The 17,896-nt window shown below is 41.7% G+C and overlaps 1 protein-coding gene across 4 annotated transcripts in view; it reads left to right on the top strand.

The window, feature by feature from the left end:
- The window catches only part of LOC127357540 (growth factor receptor-bound protein 10), a 45,418-nt gene extending 27,522 nt beyond the window's left edge, over window positions 1-17,896 (top strand). For 3 of the 4 annotated variants that reach the window (XM_051389792.1, XM_051389794.1, XM_051389793.1), the window contains 12 exons: window positions 1,122-1,278; window positions 3,851-3,966; window positions 5,167-5,241; window positions 5,610-5,747; window positions 5,994-6,101; window positions 7,901-7,999; window positions 8,097-8,174; window positions 9,347-9,463; window positions 10,108-10,174; window positions 10,377-10,464; window positions 10,863-10,956; window positions 12,486-17,896. In XM_051389792.1, coding sequence (XP_051245752.1) covers window positions 1,122-1,278; window positions 3,851-3,966; window positions 5,167-5,241; window positions 5,610-5,747; window positions 5,994-6,101; window positions 7,901-7,999; window positions 8,097-8,174; window positions 9,347-9,463; window positions 10,108-10,174; window positions 10,377-10,464; window positions 10,863-10,956; window positions 12,486-12,632 — 1,284 coding nt within the window. In that variant the 3' untranslated portion in view covers window positions 12,633-17,896. Of the gene's footprint in view, window positions 1-927; window positions 949-1,121; window positions 1,279-3,850; window positions 3,967-5,166; window positions 5,242-5,609; window positions 5,748-5,993; window positions 6,102-7,900; window positions 8,000-8,096; window positions 8,175-9,346; window positions 9,464-10,107; window positions 10,175-10,376; window positions 10,465-10,862; window positions 10,957-12,485 lie in introns of those variants that run through there. The other variant, XM_051389795.1, reaches the window with a different exon arrangement.

Genomic DNA, 17,896 nt, shown 5'->3' with positions numbered 1-17,896 from the left:
GAGCGCTGTGACGTTGTTTCTGGTTGCATTCAGTCTCTCTTTGCATCGCCGTGCTGGTGCTTCTGGTGTGTCATTTCTAGGCCACCGTTTTTTGGTGTTTTGTGTTGCCACCTCGCGGTGCCATTGTTGACTTCGTTTTCCATACACCCGCCCTCCGGCCCTCGCCCATCAACAGCTTTGTGTCTTGTTTCATGTAATGTTCAACAGTTGCTCCCCAGTGTTTTTGTGTTAACAGGGGTGTGTGACGATACACATGCAAACGTACACACGCATACAAACACACACATACAATTTCTTTCTGATATATAGAAGATAATCTGATTAATCTTTGTGGTTTGTAGGCACTCTCCGATGTTTATCTGCGCATATTCGTGTGTGTTAGTGTGTTGCATGTGAGAGTGAGCTCTCTGTGGTGTGTGAATCTGCTCATACAGTGGTGTGAAGCAGCTGGTCTGTGGTTATCTGTGCAGCAACACACTCAGAGAAAGCAAAATTACACCCGATTTAAATGTCGCTTTGGGCACTTGGCTGAAATAGTTCAAAATGGCGCAACAATGGGAGGTACTCCGGCTTTGAACTGTACCCGCTTGGAGCAGCAGTGACATTTTTAAGGACAAAATGCAACATGTGTAAACGCACCGTGTTATTTCGCTGTCCAAGTGTGAATATGTGGTACTTTTCCGACTGTTGATGTCCTTGCATGTAACAGAAAACGTGTCATTGTGGTTTGTGCGCAAGCAGGTTTACATGCGTATTCCCGGATGTGCATATGAGTAAGTTCGGTTGAGCTGTGGACAAAAGGGTTGAACTGAGAGCACAGGGGCCGGCAAACCTTTCCTGGACGTCATCCTTATTTATATATTTTTTTAAGCGATTTTCATGTTGGAGTGGTGATAATGTGAACAGGACTTTTTAAGAGTGGACTTGACAAAGCACCTGGTTATGGAGGTAAATGTAGCCTCTGATCTGTTACGTTCTCCCTTTGCTCTGCGGATTCAAATTCTCGAAAGTGGTTCAGGAGAAGGCACGCCTTCCGACTGTTAATAGACTTTCTCCAGCCTGTGAAAACATGACTTTTACTGCTTTTATGAACATATTCTCACCACTACCTGTGTTTTCAGATAGTAAAGGTGTGGAGCGAGGATGGAGCCGGTAAAGTGGTGGAGATCCCAGCAGATATGACGGCCAGAGACGTCTGTCAGCTCCTGGTCTACAAGAGCCACTGTGTGGACGACAACGCCTGGACACTGGTGGAGCACCACCCCATCCTGGGCCTTGGTAAGAATGTGTGTGTATGTATGTATGTATGGTGAGTGTGTGTGCACCAAGGCATGCATTTGGCACACACTTGCATCTATAATCATGCTCTTATTTGCTGGAATGGACATAGATTCTACTTTTGTGCATCTCTGTGTGTTCATTGGTTATATACAATGATGTAGCAGTTTATGAAGGGGTGGTTAAACAGCAGTATGACTTCCAGTAAGGCTAACCACCACAAATATGAGCTGTTACATTTTCAGTTATATTTTTCCAATATATTTTTCTCTTTTCTGTGAAGTCTTTTGGGAGCAAACATGGTTTTTACTCCACAAATTGTGATACATACCAGGAAAATGTTTATATCAGCCTTGAGATAGAGTATAAAAGTCATTGTGCAAGTGAAAAGAAAAGTAAAATGAATTATAGAGGGTTTACACTACATCCCTGTATGTTTGTCTTTAGTGGTTTTTTAAGAGTCTGTCTTCTCTGCAGGTGTGTTTCAGTCTTATGTGTGTGTCTATACCCCTTTCTGTGTGTCTCTGCATGGGTGGGTGTACTCTCTTGTGCGTACCCTCAGTGTGTATGTTCACTTGGGCATGGCACGAGTGCTTGTATGCCGTCTATACAGCTCGGGGAGGGAGGCGTGGTGGTTGTAGGATTAAGCATTTTCCATGTTCTGCTCACATGCCCGTTCCCTCCCAATAATGCACTTGGGGGGGGGAGACAAGACTCATGCCTCGCTTCTTCTCTTTTACCATGTCTCCATTTGAAGCTTTATTTATTTCTTAATTTTTTTTTTTTCTCTGGGTCGGTCTTTGTCCTCGGCGAGGCTTTCCTACTCCAGAGTCGTATTTTTAGAGTCAAAGGATCGCTTTGTGCTTTGCTGCTTGATCTGTGTTTCTGGAAAAAAGTGCACTGGAGAGATGGAATGTGAGGTGAGGAGAGGGAGGGAAGGAGGGAAAAAGAGAGAGAGAGAGAGAGAGATGAAGGCAGAGAAAGAGAGACAGAGAGGGAGATTTGGGGGGGCAGGGGGGAAGGGCGGAGAGGCCTGGACTACAGCGTCATACCAGAGCTGAGAGGAACCAATCGCAGTTCTCCGTTAGACGAGCCCCTAGCCTTACTAGCCAATCAGTCTTTCCTTAACCCTCCACAGGAAATTCCCCCGCTTGCAGCCAGCGCGTGCACACACACACACACACACACTCTCTTAAAAAGAACTCAGACATTTCCACCCCTAAACTGCACCCAGAATACATTTTTAGCAAGAAAAGTGACCACAGTTTCACCAAAATACATGTATGAGTGTGTTTGTTCGTGTGTGTGTGTGTGTGTGTGTGTGTGTGTGTGTGTGTGTGTTTTGTGTCTTTGTTAATCTGGAAGGAGAATTAGTGCTAAATCTTGGTTGCTATTATTTCATGTGTGCGTGTGTGTGTCCATCCACGCAGAACTGGAACATCCTGTCACTATCAATTTCTAATCGGCCTCAGTCTGAGATCATATACCCTCAACTTCAAGAAAGAGGAGAACACACACACACACACACACACACACACACACACACACACACACACACATAGAGAAAGTAATTGGGCCTGTGTGGTGCACAGTGAGCAGGTTAGGTCTGTGTGAGCTCTTAATGTGTGGTTGTGTGTTTGTCTGTGGCTTGTACTTTGCTTATGGCTTCACCGTTCTCAGCAATCAGCCTAAATACATGACATCATCTTCCTGCAATGCCCCCACCACCAGCTCTTCCTCCTCCCCCCCCCCATCTCATACCACTTCTCCTCTCCACCTTCACCTCCTCCCTCCCTGCCTCACAGTGCTTCTTCTTTTCAAAGCCCCTCCTCATTTAACCTCTTACTCCCTTGCTCGTCTCTTAGTAACAGGCGGTTTGTTCGTGCTGTGTCATTGTATGCAATGCTATGGTGTAAACGGTTGATGTAGTGGTACATAAAAGATGAGAGGAAAGTATGACCTCTCATAATCTAAACCCAAATCATCTCTGCTCTCAGTAAGACGTGTTTATGCTTAAAATAATCAATGATCATACAACATGCCATATATAATATGCACTATTAAATACTAATTCTTTTCAATATATACAAATTTCCATTGAAAAATACTTAGTTTAAATAAGTACTAGATAACTTTTAAACTGATTTTCAATGGGATTTTATGCTTTAGCACATCAAAAAGTTGTTGTTTTCTGCTGTTAGAGGACACTATTCAAGTGTCTGGTGACAAGGGCATTGCAAAATACGCTTGAAATATTAAAAAGAGAAAAAAATGAAGTGAGAGAGAAAATGCATACAAAAAAGAGCTGCTTGTTATGCAGCACTTCAGCCTTTAGGTAAAAAAAAAAAGTTTTGGTAAAATGCTTAAATCTTGGAATTATGAACAGATATTTTCACCCAATTTCAAACAATATTAATAATCCCAGATATATTCAGATTTTTAGGATATAAATAAGCCCTAAATCTGTATACACTGGTTTTAAAATGTAGCCTCCAGCTACATCCCTGAGGACAATGCAAAGACAACCCAGCTGAGCCGAGCTAACACTGTCACTGTCTGTGTCCTCATACAGAGAGATGTCTGGAGGACCACGAGCTGGTGGTTCAAGTTCAAGCCTCCATGAGCAGCGACAGTAAATTCCTCTTCAGAAAGAACTATGCCAAATATGAATTCTTCAGGAACCCCCTGGTGAGTCTCTCGCATCCCTAAAAACTAACTTCTGTGACTTCTCTGGTTTAGCACGCAGCCATTTTCTCACACGTGCACACACACACACACACACACACACACAAAAAACGTCAGTTGCCAATATATTTGCCAAGAACTCACTCAAGATTAAATTAGCTAGATAAAAATCACCCAAGAAGAACAGCTGCTGATAGACGAATAATGAGCTAAAGTGTATATATAACAATCTTGTGATATTTAGTTGCATGGACAGATTATGAAAAACAGTATTTAAATGTTATTGTTGAGTAAGTTATTATCCAATTGGGAAGCAGTACTGCATTACCCTACTTGTGTTTGGTATGTTTGCTCATTTCTTTCTTCTTCCCGGTATATCATTCTACTTTTGCACTAAGTCTCTCTGGATAACAGTGTGAACTAAAATATCAAATACAAAGCTGTTCATCATTTTAAGGACACAAACCTGCCTCTGACAGCTAGCGAGTCAGAGTCAGCTGGTCTGCGTAGCATCTTTTGCTGATGTGGACTCAGCATGGGGCTCTGCGGTTACGTGCCGGCGGGTATATGGTGACATTATTGCCGTGGTGATTTAGGCGTGTGTCAGAGCCAGCAGGTGACCTCAGCCCTGTGGTAATGAGCACAGTAAAACACCAGAGTGCTGGCCGCGGCCTGTCAATCACGCTAAGAGTAGCGCTGCTGGCTAAAGGGGATTACATCAGTGGGTGAGATCATACTGCATCTACTCCCAGGCTGGAGTGCCTCTCTCTCTCTCTCTCTCTCTCTCTCTCTCTCTCTCTCTCTCTCTCTCTCTCTCTCTCTCTCTCTTTATCTACCTCTCTCACCCCCACCACTTTGTCTCGGAGTCCTTGTGCTCATCAGACACACACACACACACACACTCACACACACACACACACAGAAAGAGAGACGTATTCAGTATAGAGAAACACTACCCCACTCTGAGCTTGCATATGCACTAAGTGGTTTCTAGTGCCCCTCTCTCTCTCTCTCTCTCTCTCTCTCTCTCTCTCTCTTTCTTTCTTTCTTTCTTTCTTTCTTTCTTTCTTTCTTTCTCTTTCTTTCACTCACGCTCATTGTCGTTCTCTCTCTCTCTCTTTCTTTCTCTTTCTCTTTCATTCACTCACACTCATTGTCGTTCTCTCTCTCTCTTTCTCTCTCTCGCTGTGTTTTTCCATCCAGAACTTTTTTCCGGAGCAGATGGTGGCTTGGTGTCAGGAGTCTGATGGCTCAATCCCTCAGTCACAGCTCTTGCAGGTGAGGTGATGACTCAGTGAAGAGACACATTACATATTGACTATCACACATGGAAAGGATTCATTCCCTAAACCTTAACTTAAACACCTGTTCCATCCTAAATCCTAAATCTAAAGTAGCCACCTTCAACAAAGAGTGACAGCAAGAAATTTTAAATTTTTCTCAGGACATCTGGTAGTCCAAAAATATGCATGCACGCACACACTTCCTGAAATCTGCTAATTACATTCACCCAGCGTTGTTACTGTGATGCCTGGTCGTTTTTTAAAATGGATTTTGCAGTATCTATGAACATAATTTCTAGGATGTTGGAAGCAGAAACATTTGCAGCAGTGTTCCTGATAGATGCTGTTTGTGTGTTTTTGCAGAACTTTCTGAACTCCAGCAGCTGTCCAGAGATCCAGGGCTATCTGTGCTTGAAAGAGCCTGGACGCAGGTCCTGGAAGAAACTCTATATGTTCCTGCGCCGCTCTGGGCTCTACTACTCAACTAAAGGAACATCCAAGGTGATAAATTTTGCTATTTTACTGTTGATTTTCAATTTTTCTTTCTCTTATTTGTGGATCCAACATTTTGGTTTTAATTTGTCATCCAATAAAATGTTAACTTCTTATTTTTTATTAAATAAAACTTAAATTTAAAAAAAGGAAAGCAAAATAAACTTTAGAACAAGTTACACAGTTTAAAGCAGTCTATAATTATTTCCTTTATGCTGATGTCTCTTTTCCCTCTGTCTCCCCACAACTGAACAGGAGCCCAGACACCTGCAACTGCTGTCAGATCTGGAGGACAGTAACATCTTCACGATCATCACAGGCAGAAAACACAACGCTCCCACAGACTACCAGTTCTGCATCAAGGTAACACCAAAGAAAACACCTGAGCAGCTCAATTAATCCATTGCTGAAGGTTACCATTTGTAAAAATCTAAATAAATCTTCCAGGTTGGATGTCATTTAACGTTTTTTTTTTTTTTTTTTACTTTTTATTTTAGTATTTTTCTTTATTTTACTGTATAGTGATTCCTGCAAACCCCATTAAACAAGTGAAACTGTATCATATAGACATTCTATCATGGATGGACATATGGCTGTTATGTGATCTTTCATAAAATACCATTTGTAACAGATGCACCTGTTACGCGTGTGTGTGTGTTTGTGTGTCAGAGGACACGAGGGTTAAAACCAACCCAGCATGAGTTCAAACACCCACTCAGCACTGAGTGTCTCACTCAAGGAGTTATCTGTGGTGGGTCACCTGCTGATCTGGGATAAGCCCAGTGGGATAAGTCAGGATGGTACAGGGAATCTTGTCCACCTAACCCCCTCACCTCTCACACACACACACACACACACGCACACACACTAGACGATTGGTGTGTCAGATGCTGTCAGCGGGGGTGACAGTGCAGGATTTGGTAAGGGATTTTACTTGGCGGCTGGGGGTGGCTGGATTGTTGCTATGGTGACATGAATGAATTTATCGGTAGGGGTTGCATCTAAGGAGCAGTGTGTCTGTCGTCCTTGTTACTGATTGAGGGAAAAGGAGAACGTCTGTGCTGTGCTGCTGGTTAAAGTGAAGTAAATATTGTGTTTTTGCTCTGATTCAATGCCAGAGGGTGTAATAAAATGTCATTTATTGACTGTCAGAGGAGCCATCTAAGCTTATAGTCACACAAATAATGTCCTTGGCTGAATTTAGAAAAATTTTCATGTGAAGATATAGGTTTAAGAAAAAGGGTTTATGGCCCAGACATATCCTCTTTATCGTTATGAGATGACATTTTTATAATTCAGTACAGTTTAATGTTGCTTAAAAAAGCTTTATTTTTCTTTTATTTGAGATTCCATTATTGGCACTGAAACTCTTATCGTAAAGCTTGAAAACACACATTTTACATATTTTATGCCGGAGGAAGAGTCAATAAGGAAATTGGTGCAGTCACAGATTGTTCTCATTCCAGTTTTCTTAAATATTGCGAGTATATGACACTGAGAACTCTGTATTGTCTATTGTACCGTGAGCTGACTGTTAAAAGACTCACTGAGTGGAGGAGGGATTGGTTTATTGGGTGTAATCATATTAAAGCTGTTACTGTCAGCATGCCTCTGGCCCTTTTTAAAGCATGGCTATGTGATATTTTAAAGTAGAAAGAACACATTCTTCCTTTTACAAATAAACAGTTGAATTCATAAGCAGTAAAACGCACCCTTGTTCAATTTAACGCACGCCGAGGTTTAGCAGCTACAGCCTGACTTGGTCTGGTATGACCAGTAGCTTATGGTGGCTAATGCTAGCTAATGTTAGCAAACTGTAGAGTGTGTGTGTATACACACACACACACACACACACACACACACACACACACACACACACACACACACATACATACATACATACATATATATATATATATATATATATTTTTTTTTAATATATTTTTACATTCTTTATTTTCTAATTTGGATACTGTTTTATACTCTACTAGAGTGCTACAGTTTTATTACTCCATTATTCCATTATTGTTACCTTTGACACACAGTAGCCATTGTTAGAAGACATTACATAGTCTTGCCTTAACAGTGATCATAAAAGGCAACTACATAGGTTAATTACTTTCCAATCGTCCCTTGAATTGAACTGTGTGTTTGGTTGACAGCCCAGTAAAGCGAGGAGTGACTGTAAGGAGCTAAAGATGCTGTGTGCTGAGGACGAACAGAGCAGGACCTGCTGGATGACAGCCTTCAGACTGCTCAAAGTACTTCCCTTCCTTTCATATTTTATTAACATGAATTCATTTGTCTGCACTTGGAAACATGACCTTATGCCGTCTCTCCTCTCTTGTGTCTTCACAGTATGGGATAGTACTGTATCAGAGCTACAACGTTCCCCAGCAGAGGAAGTCTAACCTCTCGCCTTTCTCTGCGCCTGTGGTGAGGATCTGCTCTCTGACATCACCTTCTTATAACCCCGCTCTAATGCGCCCACTCAGCCAAGACCAATCCAGATAGATCCATTAATTAGCTGATGGTGAATTGGAAACCAGTTCACTTTGTGGCCACCTTGTGCCTTGCTCTTCTTAAGAGTAACACACAACCACCGGCTAGATCACTTTTCCATTTAGCATAAGGAATGGACTTCTATTTTTTCCATTTCAATGCTGCTGTTGACCTTTAGTATTGAGGTGAAAGCAGTGCTCTGTAGTGAAAGGCTTATGGTCAAGATTCAGGTCAGACTGCTCATTTAAACAAACAGCAGTCTATAACAAAAGTACATCCGACACAGAACATCTTATCCCAGAGTTATTTAGAAGAGTGAACATTTACATAATGCTCAGCAAACGGAAACCTTGAAGCATAATTGTGTGCTGTGTTACACTAAGGCTAATCACCTCACACCAGGAGGTGTTTAATGTTGCATGTGTTGTGTTTTTGTCTTTTAACATCTTGGGACCACGTTGGAAAGTAGTGTTTTCACTGGGCTTAGTATTAGTATTATATCACAAAGAGAGGGATTGGTATAGTATTATATCACAAAGATTGTGAATGATTTTTTATCTTTTTTTCTGTTATAAAAGAGAAAAAAGCAGGAAATACATTGGAGAAGCTGGAACCAGAAAATGTTTGGATTTACTTGAAAAGTGACTTGTTAAATAGTTGTCAATATACTTGGCAGTTAATTTAAATTTTTTTTGTTTTCCATTGAATCGATGTATTGAAAAGCAGTTGTTTCAGCACTAAATCTAATCACTATAGTTTACAAATTACATCCAGCCATTGTCATCCCACCCGATCAACACCACTGTGTTGTTGAATTTACTTTATTTATTTTTAGTGAAAGACATAAGTAATGAATTAATTTGAGCGGGAGAGCCGGGAGAGGTTTGTGCTTTTCCCCAGAGGGGCATTTGTAGATTGACTGAAATGGGTCTCACTGTGCAGACAGGATTTGTCATGCCCCAGTGACTGTGTCTGGCTTGTTTGACCTCTGACCCTTGTCTACCCCCCCCACCCCACCATCCTTGTGTACCCCCCTCCCCCCATTCCTTACCCGCCACCACCACCACCCTCCACCTACCCTTCCACCCTGCCACGTCTCCTAACAGCGAAGTGTATCTGAGAATTCCCTGGTTGCCATGGACTTCTCTGGAAGGACAGGTCGCGTCATCGACAACCCTGTTGAGGCCCAGAGCGCCGCCCTGGAGGAGGGACAGACCTGGAGGGTAAGAAGGGGGTTGAAGCTCGGGCTTTGGGGTGGACAGATATTCATAAAATGGAAGAAATCTGAATCCAAAAATGAACAAATTTAAACTCCAGTTGTTTGATGTGATTAACAAAGATAACACAAATACTAATCCTACAGTATGTAAAAGGGCCATTTTATCATGAACTCTCCCTTGAGTTTCTGTAATATAGACCCATGATTTCCCCTATCATACAGTATATATTATCATATAGTCATTTGAGATCACAGCTTTTTCTTTCACAAACATCTTTGATATCTTCTTCACTTTTGAGCTTCCTTTCTGTAACTTCTTTCATTGAAACGCTGTGCAGAAGCCTTTTTCCATTCAGACTCATTTATCTTTCCCCTGCATGCCTTTTCTTAGTAAATTCAAGTGTGCAGCAGCTCCACTTATCTGTTGCTGAGATCATACCTCTGACAAGGCTAAAGCAGCAAGCAGCTGCTCACTCCATTGTGAGTGACTGTAATGCATTACAGGGTCTGTTTACTGTACTGAAATGAATTCTACCACAATTCAAAGGGAAGGTGGAGGCTGGAAGCTTGGGGGCTGATTTGAATTGATTTTGAATTGTGTTTGATATGTTATTATCTTATGGTAAATGTTTGGTTTCTTCCACATAGAAACGGAGCCAGCGTATGAATGTCCTCGGCAGTCCCAGCCCGCTGCACCCATCCTCTCTGAGCACAGGTACTCTCACTTCCGAACCACAAACAAATACAGCTGTGACCACCTTGTATTAGTGCTATAGCCCAGCAACAACAGAAAGAAAGGACCACATGACTTCATATTTATTTGAGTGTTTAGTTTGGTTGGTAGATGCACTGAATGTGAATATGTGTTATGAATATGAAAATTCTCAAACACTGAGTCAAAGATGTCTGTCTTTCAGTGATCCACAGGACACAGGTATGGTTTCACGGTCGAATCATGCGAGAGGAAGCCCACAAAATGATCATACAACAAGGCCAAGTAGATGGGTAAGAACTATATTTTGAGCATGAAATTTCATGTTAAATGTTGCTCATGTGAAACGCAGTAGAAAGCTTTGTGAAAACACAAGTTGTAATAAGTGAAGATTATTTTTTCAAACTAGAATTTTCTGAATAAAAAATGTGAAAAATAGAGACATCACTGCAGCCAAGAAAAGCTTAAATCTTCTAAAATGTCTTAAAACAGCCTTTTGGTCTGACAGCAAAGTATCTCAGCCTTTACCCGGTGGATTAAGATAAAGAGTCACAGCTCCCTCAACTCATGCAGCTGCATATCATCAAGCATTTGAAATGTAACCACCAAACCAGAGTTAGACTAGTGATGTATTTTACATGCTTTTCATGGAACGGTTTAATCATCCTTTCTCTAATCTTCTCTGTGTCAGGTTATTCCTGTTGCGGGACAGTCAGAGTAATCCCAAGGCATTCGTGCTTACCTTGTGCCACCACCAGAAGATCAAGCACTTCCAGATCCTACCGGTCAGTCACATTACACTGCAGGGAATATGTCATGCTCATTTGTATTGAATGTAAGGCACAGTGAGGCAGATCACTGCTTCACTCTCTTAGAAAATTACACAACTCAAAGTTGGGCTGTGAAATAGATTTTTTTTCGGAGGGTAAAATGACCTTTTGTTACATTTCATGTCGTAGCTCGATTACTAAACTGCAGTCATAGCCTCAAAAGCCAGCAGTCGTGGCTGATTGGCATTACCAGCAAAGAAACATTTCAGTCCCTGCTGATTTCCACCTTTTCTAAATGCTTTGACACACAGCTTAACCTCATAGTAAAACCTACAAGATTCATCTGGCCTGCTACACTTAATGTCACTGCCAACCATTTTCCATAGCATGTCTTGCTTTTTTAAGATTTTGAAATATGGTGTTCCTCCTCCCAGGCAGCCATGTGTTTTCATTTATTTTGTTACAGAATTAACTTCAAATGGCTTAAAGGGCCAGTTCAAACAAATGGCACTTTTTGACTTGCTGCTAGAGGTATCTAGCCATGCAGAAAGTTTTGATTTTATTGGCTAATGTTTTAAGAAAACTGGCTTAATATACGAGATTGCTGACAATGTATGGACAAACTGTATAGCTGCTAAACTTTGGAAAACTGGAAAATGATTAGTAATGTCAAGCAAGCATGCAGAGAGGCATAGAAACAAATAAAACATTAACATTAGTATGCTTATACGCTCACAATGACAATGCTAACATGCTGATGTTTGGGTATAATGTTAACTATGTTTACTCTCTTAGTTTAGTGTGTTATCATGCTAACGTTTGCTAATTAGATTCAAGATTTAAGAAGCTTTATTTATCCCGAGGGAAATTACTGTGCAACAGTTTCAATACAAAGGTGGTAAAGAAAAGTACAACAGGGTTAGAGTAAAAATAAGCTAACATAAAATTAAATAAAATAGAATAAATAATAAACTAAAGGCTAACATAAAATAAATCAAACAATTAACTAAATGCAACAAAATGCAAGCACTAACAGGTAACATAAGTAGAAAAGAAGAAAACAAGTAACTAAATGTGACAAAATGTTAAACGTAGGTATATACAATATACAACAATACGCACAATTAGTAAGGAATACAAGCTGATGGGATTTAGTCATTAGGGTCATTCGTTTTGTAGGTATTGGTCATAAACCAAGAGCTGGACAAAAACTTTTTTTATCTGCTGGCAGCAATAGGTGAAAAGTCAGCGGATCACTAAAGTCAGTGGGATTCATCCTCTGGGGATCATGATTGTCTGAACCAACTGTCATGCCAATCCATCCAATATCTGTCAAGATATTTCAGTCGGGACCACAGTGGTGGACCTACTTACAGACCAACATTGCTAGGTTCAGTCGGTACAAGGTTAAAAGGCCTGTTGACATGAGTTTGTCCATGTATTTGCTCTGCTTTCACCTGTCTGATCTTATTTATCAAAATATACATGTCGTACTGTCGTGATAGTTAATTGGCCTCTCTCCTCCCTCTGGCTCTGGTCTCAAGTGTGAGGAGGACGGTCAGGTGTTCTTCAGCCTCGACGATGGTGCCACCAAGTTCACCGACCTGATTCACCTGGTGGAGTTTTACCAGCTCAACAGAGGAGTGCTGCCCTGCAAGCTTAAACACCCCTGCACCGCCGTGGCCTTGTGACACTCCACGCCCCAAACACCTCCACCCCTTTTTTGCACACCTCTCACCCTGAGATCCCTATCCCCCTTCTGCCCCTCCCTCGCCAACGCAATGAGGTTGAGGAGCTAAAGAAAAGTTTAAGTCAAGTTTCGGAGATGTGAACAACTGAGCAGGAGCCGGCGTGGGAGGTTTAATGTCTCTGATGCATTTCTCTGCCTCACCGCTGTTCGGATGTTTGAATGGCAGCCGTTCACCAGACAGTTCAAGCGTTGCAGATTGTGGACCCAGCAGTCGCCTAGCTCCTGCGATGTTGTCATGGAGACTCGGTTGTTTTGTCATTGCCGTTTTGACCCTGTAGGGAGACCATATGTTGTGAAAACACAAGACAGCTAAGGTCTCCTCCCTCAGAGTCCCCTCACCCTTCAGCCCCCAACCTCCCTCATCTTCCAGGCCTGATAAGCTGTGGTGCCTGCCCCGCCCTCGCCCCATTCGCTGCCGAGGTAGGCGGGGAGCACCACCCTCTGACTTCCTCATCGATCATCAGGGATGGACGGGAACCTCTCTGGGTCTTATCAAACTCGATCCAGGATTTCTCAACCTGTGCAGTCCAGTCTGGATAAGCTGACACCCTGCCCCCGGCCCCCACCCCACTACCAACACCACCCGAACAGACTTGATGCGGCCTCTTTGCTGTGTCCTGTCCCACAGTGCCCTTGTGCGACCCTGATCCCGCCTCTCCTCCTCCATAGAAGTTCAGAGAAAGTTGGGAGAGAAAAGAGAAGTAGCTGAAGGCAAGATAAGCAGAGCAGTGGCGAGGGTTTGCTGAAAGGACAGAGGAATGTTTATGAGGAAGGCCGTAACAAGCCTCTCTTGTAAAGTTGATTACTTGATGTCATTTTAATGCTGTTTTATTACTGTTGATTCAATGCAGAACTAGTTTTGCACTCCCGGGTGGACAGACGACAGCTGTTCTCTCTAGCTAAATGAAGCTGCCTGCTCTCCGTTTGTCCTTCTTCTCCTCCTCCTCCAACCCCTCCCCATCTGAAAAGCATGCATGTGAATTTCCAGCAGTTCTGATTGGATTACAGTGGCGTGGGAGCAAAGAGAGTCACGGCTGATTATGCAGTGCCTTTCAAACAGGTATGGGAACAACAACCTCTGTGTGGCTTGAAGCAACATGACCATGCTTTGGTAAAAAAGAATGTGCTCATGAAGCGCATGCAGCGTGTCAAGACCATGAGGAAGAGGAGGAAGACTGTTAAATAGACTGAAAAGTGTATCCACCCCCAAGCTTGTACCATGTCAGTCTTTTTTTTTCTATTGAAAGGGTTAAATCCGTTGGTGAATTGTCTTTGAATGTCATTTTCTTTTCCTAAGTTTGTTCTGAGCTCACTGCTTGCACATTTTAATTCTATTGATTTGATATTGATGGGTTGGAGCTGTCATTTTCGGATTCTGACCACTGTTCCCTCACTCCAGAAAAGACAAATCAACAAAAGCACTCCCATTATGTTTTCCCCCTTTGTTTTAATATGGAATTGAACAAATGACTTGAAATGTGAACTCAGTTGTTGACTGTGTGTCAACACACATTAGAATGAGATTCACTCGCCTTAAGTGAAAATTGTGAGCCTTGTGTATGAAATCTAAGCTATATTAAAATGCACATACAGTAAAACATTTCATATTTTACGAGGATGGAATCAGGAGTGTTAAAGACTATGTCAAATAGATAGTTTAACACTTGAAATACTCTTATTCACTATCTTGTCGATAATTAGACGGGAAGATTGATGCCACTCTCGTGTCTGTATGCTTAATATGAGGCTACAGCCAGCAGCTGGTTAGTTTAGCTGAGCATATAGACTGGAAATGGGGAATTGGCCAGCAAACAAACAAAATCCACCTACCAGCACCACTGAAGCTCAGAAATGAACACATTATATGTTGTTGAAAACGACTGTTTGTGGTTTTACCAGGGGTCATGTGCTGGACTATTTCTTTCTAAGCTAAGCAGCTGCTGGCTGTACACTAGCTTCATATTTATGGTACAGACCACAATGGAAATGAGTATTGGACTTCATTGTGTTATCCTTGATGTTTTTTTTAGATATATGTGACCTGTGTCAGATAAACTAAAGACATGCAATCAATCTTATCTATTTCTTGGCAAGGCAGACAATAAGTATGTACAAGTATTTCTCAAAATGTCAAACTATTTCCTAAAAGTAAAAATCCACTTGAACACGCATCAGAAAACAGGTACTGGTGATGCAGCCTCGCATTTCTAGGCCTGTTTTCTTGTTGGGTGCTGTTTTTATCTTATTTCTGCAGATAACTGGCTATAATGTAACAGCATATCCAGATATTTCCAGAAGATGTATTTGAGTTTGCTAGCATCAGTGGTGAACATCAGGTTGTGATGTCAGTCCCTCACAATCAACAGCCATTTTGCAACAATCGTACTTTCATGATGAAAGAGGTAGAGGAAGCCATTTCCACACCAGAAGTAGCCTCACTAGACCAGAATGCCTTGCAGCCATCAGGTGTGTTGACAGTAAGGAGCTGAAGCACTGTTCATTGATTCATCAACAGAAAATTAATTGGCGACTATTTGGATAGTCAGTCGTTTTCTTAAGCAAAAATGCGATGGCTCCAGCGTTACGGTCTTACATTATAGTAAACTGGGTTTGAGTTTTGGACTGTTGGTTGGACAAAAAAAGCAATTTGAAGATGCTACCTTGTATATAAAGAACATTTTTCACAATTTTCTGTCATTTTATAGACCAAGTGATTCATTGATTATTCAAGAAAATCAACAAATGTATCTTAATCTGGCTAGCTAGCTCAGTTTGTGGTGTGGCTATAGGCCAATATTTCAGTGTTGTTGGAAAGCATTCTGGGAGATGAGATAAAATAAGACAAGGCAGGTATGTTGGGCAAAGTTTGTCCACCTAAAAGTAGAGTGACAGTAAACAAATCTGATCTAAAGCCATTATGTGTAGAATTTTAAAATATCCAACTTTGGCGCCCCCTAATGGTAACATTGAGAAACAACTATCTCACCTGCAATAATAACATAAAAATGTCAAACATAGTGGCTTTAACAGATCATTTGGGTGGATTCTTTCTTTCTAAATTTGTCCCTGTAAGTGAGGTCTGTATTTGTAGGAATACACCAGGAAAAGGAGGTTAAAGAAGACATTTTTAAAGTCCTTTTGTCTTTTCCTGCCTTCTCCTACTGTCGTGTAACCAGCAAATGAAAAGCTGCAAGTGACGTAACACCTGCTTAGCTTCGCCCCACACCCCTCCTGCCTACACCTGCACCCCCCCCCCCGTGCCAGATTGACAGTGAATGGGGTTAGCACGAGGCCATCAGACTCCCTGCTAGGCTAACTGAACTCCCTCCAAGTACTGTCATTGACCTGCAAGCCACTGCCGCCACCATTCGACCAATCACGTGACTTGTCTGACTCACCAGCTCTGTGCTCCACCAATCAGGCCTTTCTCGTCAGCCTGGGCAGACTCTCTCCAGGGATTGGATAATGCTTGAACCCCTCGCCCCCCTTTCCCACCTGTGTCCAGCCTGTAAGCTATGACCCTATGATGAATATGCGTGTGTGTGTGTGTGTGTGTGTGTGTGTGTGTGTGTGTGTGTGTGTGTGTGTGTGTGTGTGTGTGTGTGTGTGTGTGTGTGTGTGTGTGTGTGTGTGTGTGTGTGTGTGTGTGTGTGTGTGTGTGTGTGTGTGTGTGTGTGTGGATGGCCAGACTGTTATATTCACTATTCAGGATTGCTAAGACCGCTGGTTATCATAACTTGCCTTTTAGAGACAGTGAGAGAAGGTTGCTTGTCGGTTGGGTAAAAGTCAAGCTAAGCTGTGGATTTAGAGGAGACAGGAGTTTGGCTGGAGGTATCCCAGCATTCCCAGTCCTCAGTTGAGGTTCTTTCCTGTCTGTCAGAGAGGGACGCGAAGCCACAGCATTATGGGTCAGCGGGGGCAAACCACCGTCCTCTCCCACTCCCTCCATTTTTAATCACTGTGCTACAATGCAATCCTATACACAAGCCCAAGTATATGAATATACCAGTATACAGTATCATTTGTTTTCTAAGTATGTGAAGCTATGGAGAAGATGTAGATCTAACACTGTACCTAGGTCACAGATCACTATGTATGGGGCGTTATGCTTTTGCTCATAACTCCGTGTAAAATGAAGAATGATTTATTTTGTCCTTTTTTTTTTCTCTCCATTATTTGATTGTGTGTATATTGACATTATTGTGTATTTTCTTTGGTTTGCCACAAAATGACCTTTTTATATATATAAAAAAAATATACCACAGTATATACAGTATTAAATTAAGCTGTTTTTTTTATTTTGAAGAGATCAAACTGGATTTTTGGCGTGTGTCAAATTCCTGAACATCAGTTGCGTGTATAAGCTGACAGGCTGACGGAGGCTTCAACTCTGCCAGCGTTCAATTCTGATGTCATTTTCTTTTAAAATCATGTCTTTTGAATATCCCCTCTCTGTCTGTCTGTCTTGTCTGTCATGTCTGATTCCACTCATCTAACTTTCAGTTTCAAGGCGGTTAATGTTTGGATATTAATAATACACACACACACCATTGAGAGCACACACACATACACACACCAACGCTTCACCCTTGGGGATATTCTTTGCAGCTTTCGTACACCTTTCATCGCAAGTAGTGCAATTATACGCTGTAGCTCAAGAGGGTTGCGCATTTCATTATGTCCATTTACTCTGATTTTAAGGTGCATAACAACGTTTGTTAATTCTTTTTCTTAACTAAACCTATTCTTGCAGCAGGTGCCTCTTTTTTGTGAACAGTATCAAGTCATTTGTCAGCATCCGTCCACTCACTGCGTTCATTTACAGTTAGCTGTAACTGTGAAACATAATTCTACTGGAATTAAATCCTAATATCAGGTCAACGTCACATACAAGTCTCATTGACAGTGGTGACTCAGTGTAGGTGCAAGTGAAACCGACTCAGTGTTGTTGGGCTGAAGTCATCATAAGCTGAAGTCAAATAAAAATTTCAGGGAAAGTAAAAAAAAAAAAAAAAAAAAAAAAGAGCAAATGAACCGTAATAATTTTTTTTTCAGATAACCCCACTGTGCTTTGCTTCATTCTGTCTGTACGGCTCCTGGATCTACATTGTATCCTGTTCAGGTATTTTTGTACAAATAAGGGACTGATATATTCTCTGTTTATTGGAAATTAGAATAAAAGACAACATTGCTATAAACCAAAAA

Source organism: Dicentrarchus labrax, unplaced genomic scaffold (genome assembly GCF_905237075.1).
Source record: "Dicentrarchus labrax unplaced genomic scaffold, dlabrax2021, whole genome shotgun sequence".
Classification (NCBI taxonomy): Eukaryota; Metazoa; Chordata; class Actinopteri; family Moronidae; genus Dicentrarchus; species Dicentrarchus labrax.
The sequence above is the reverse complement of the archived record's forward strand: the minus strand, read 5'-3'. Positions and strand labels throughout refer to the sequence as shown.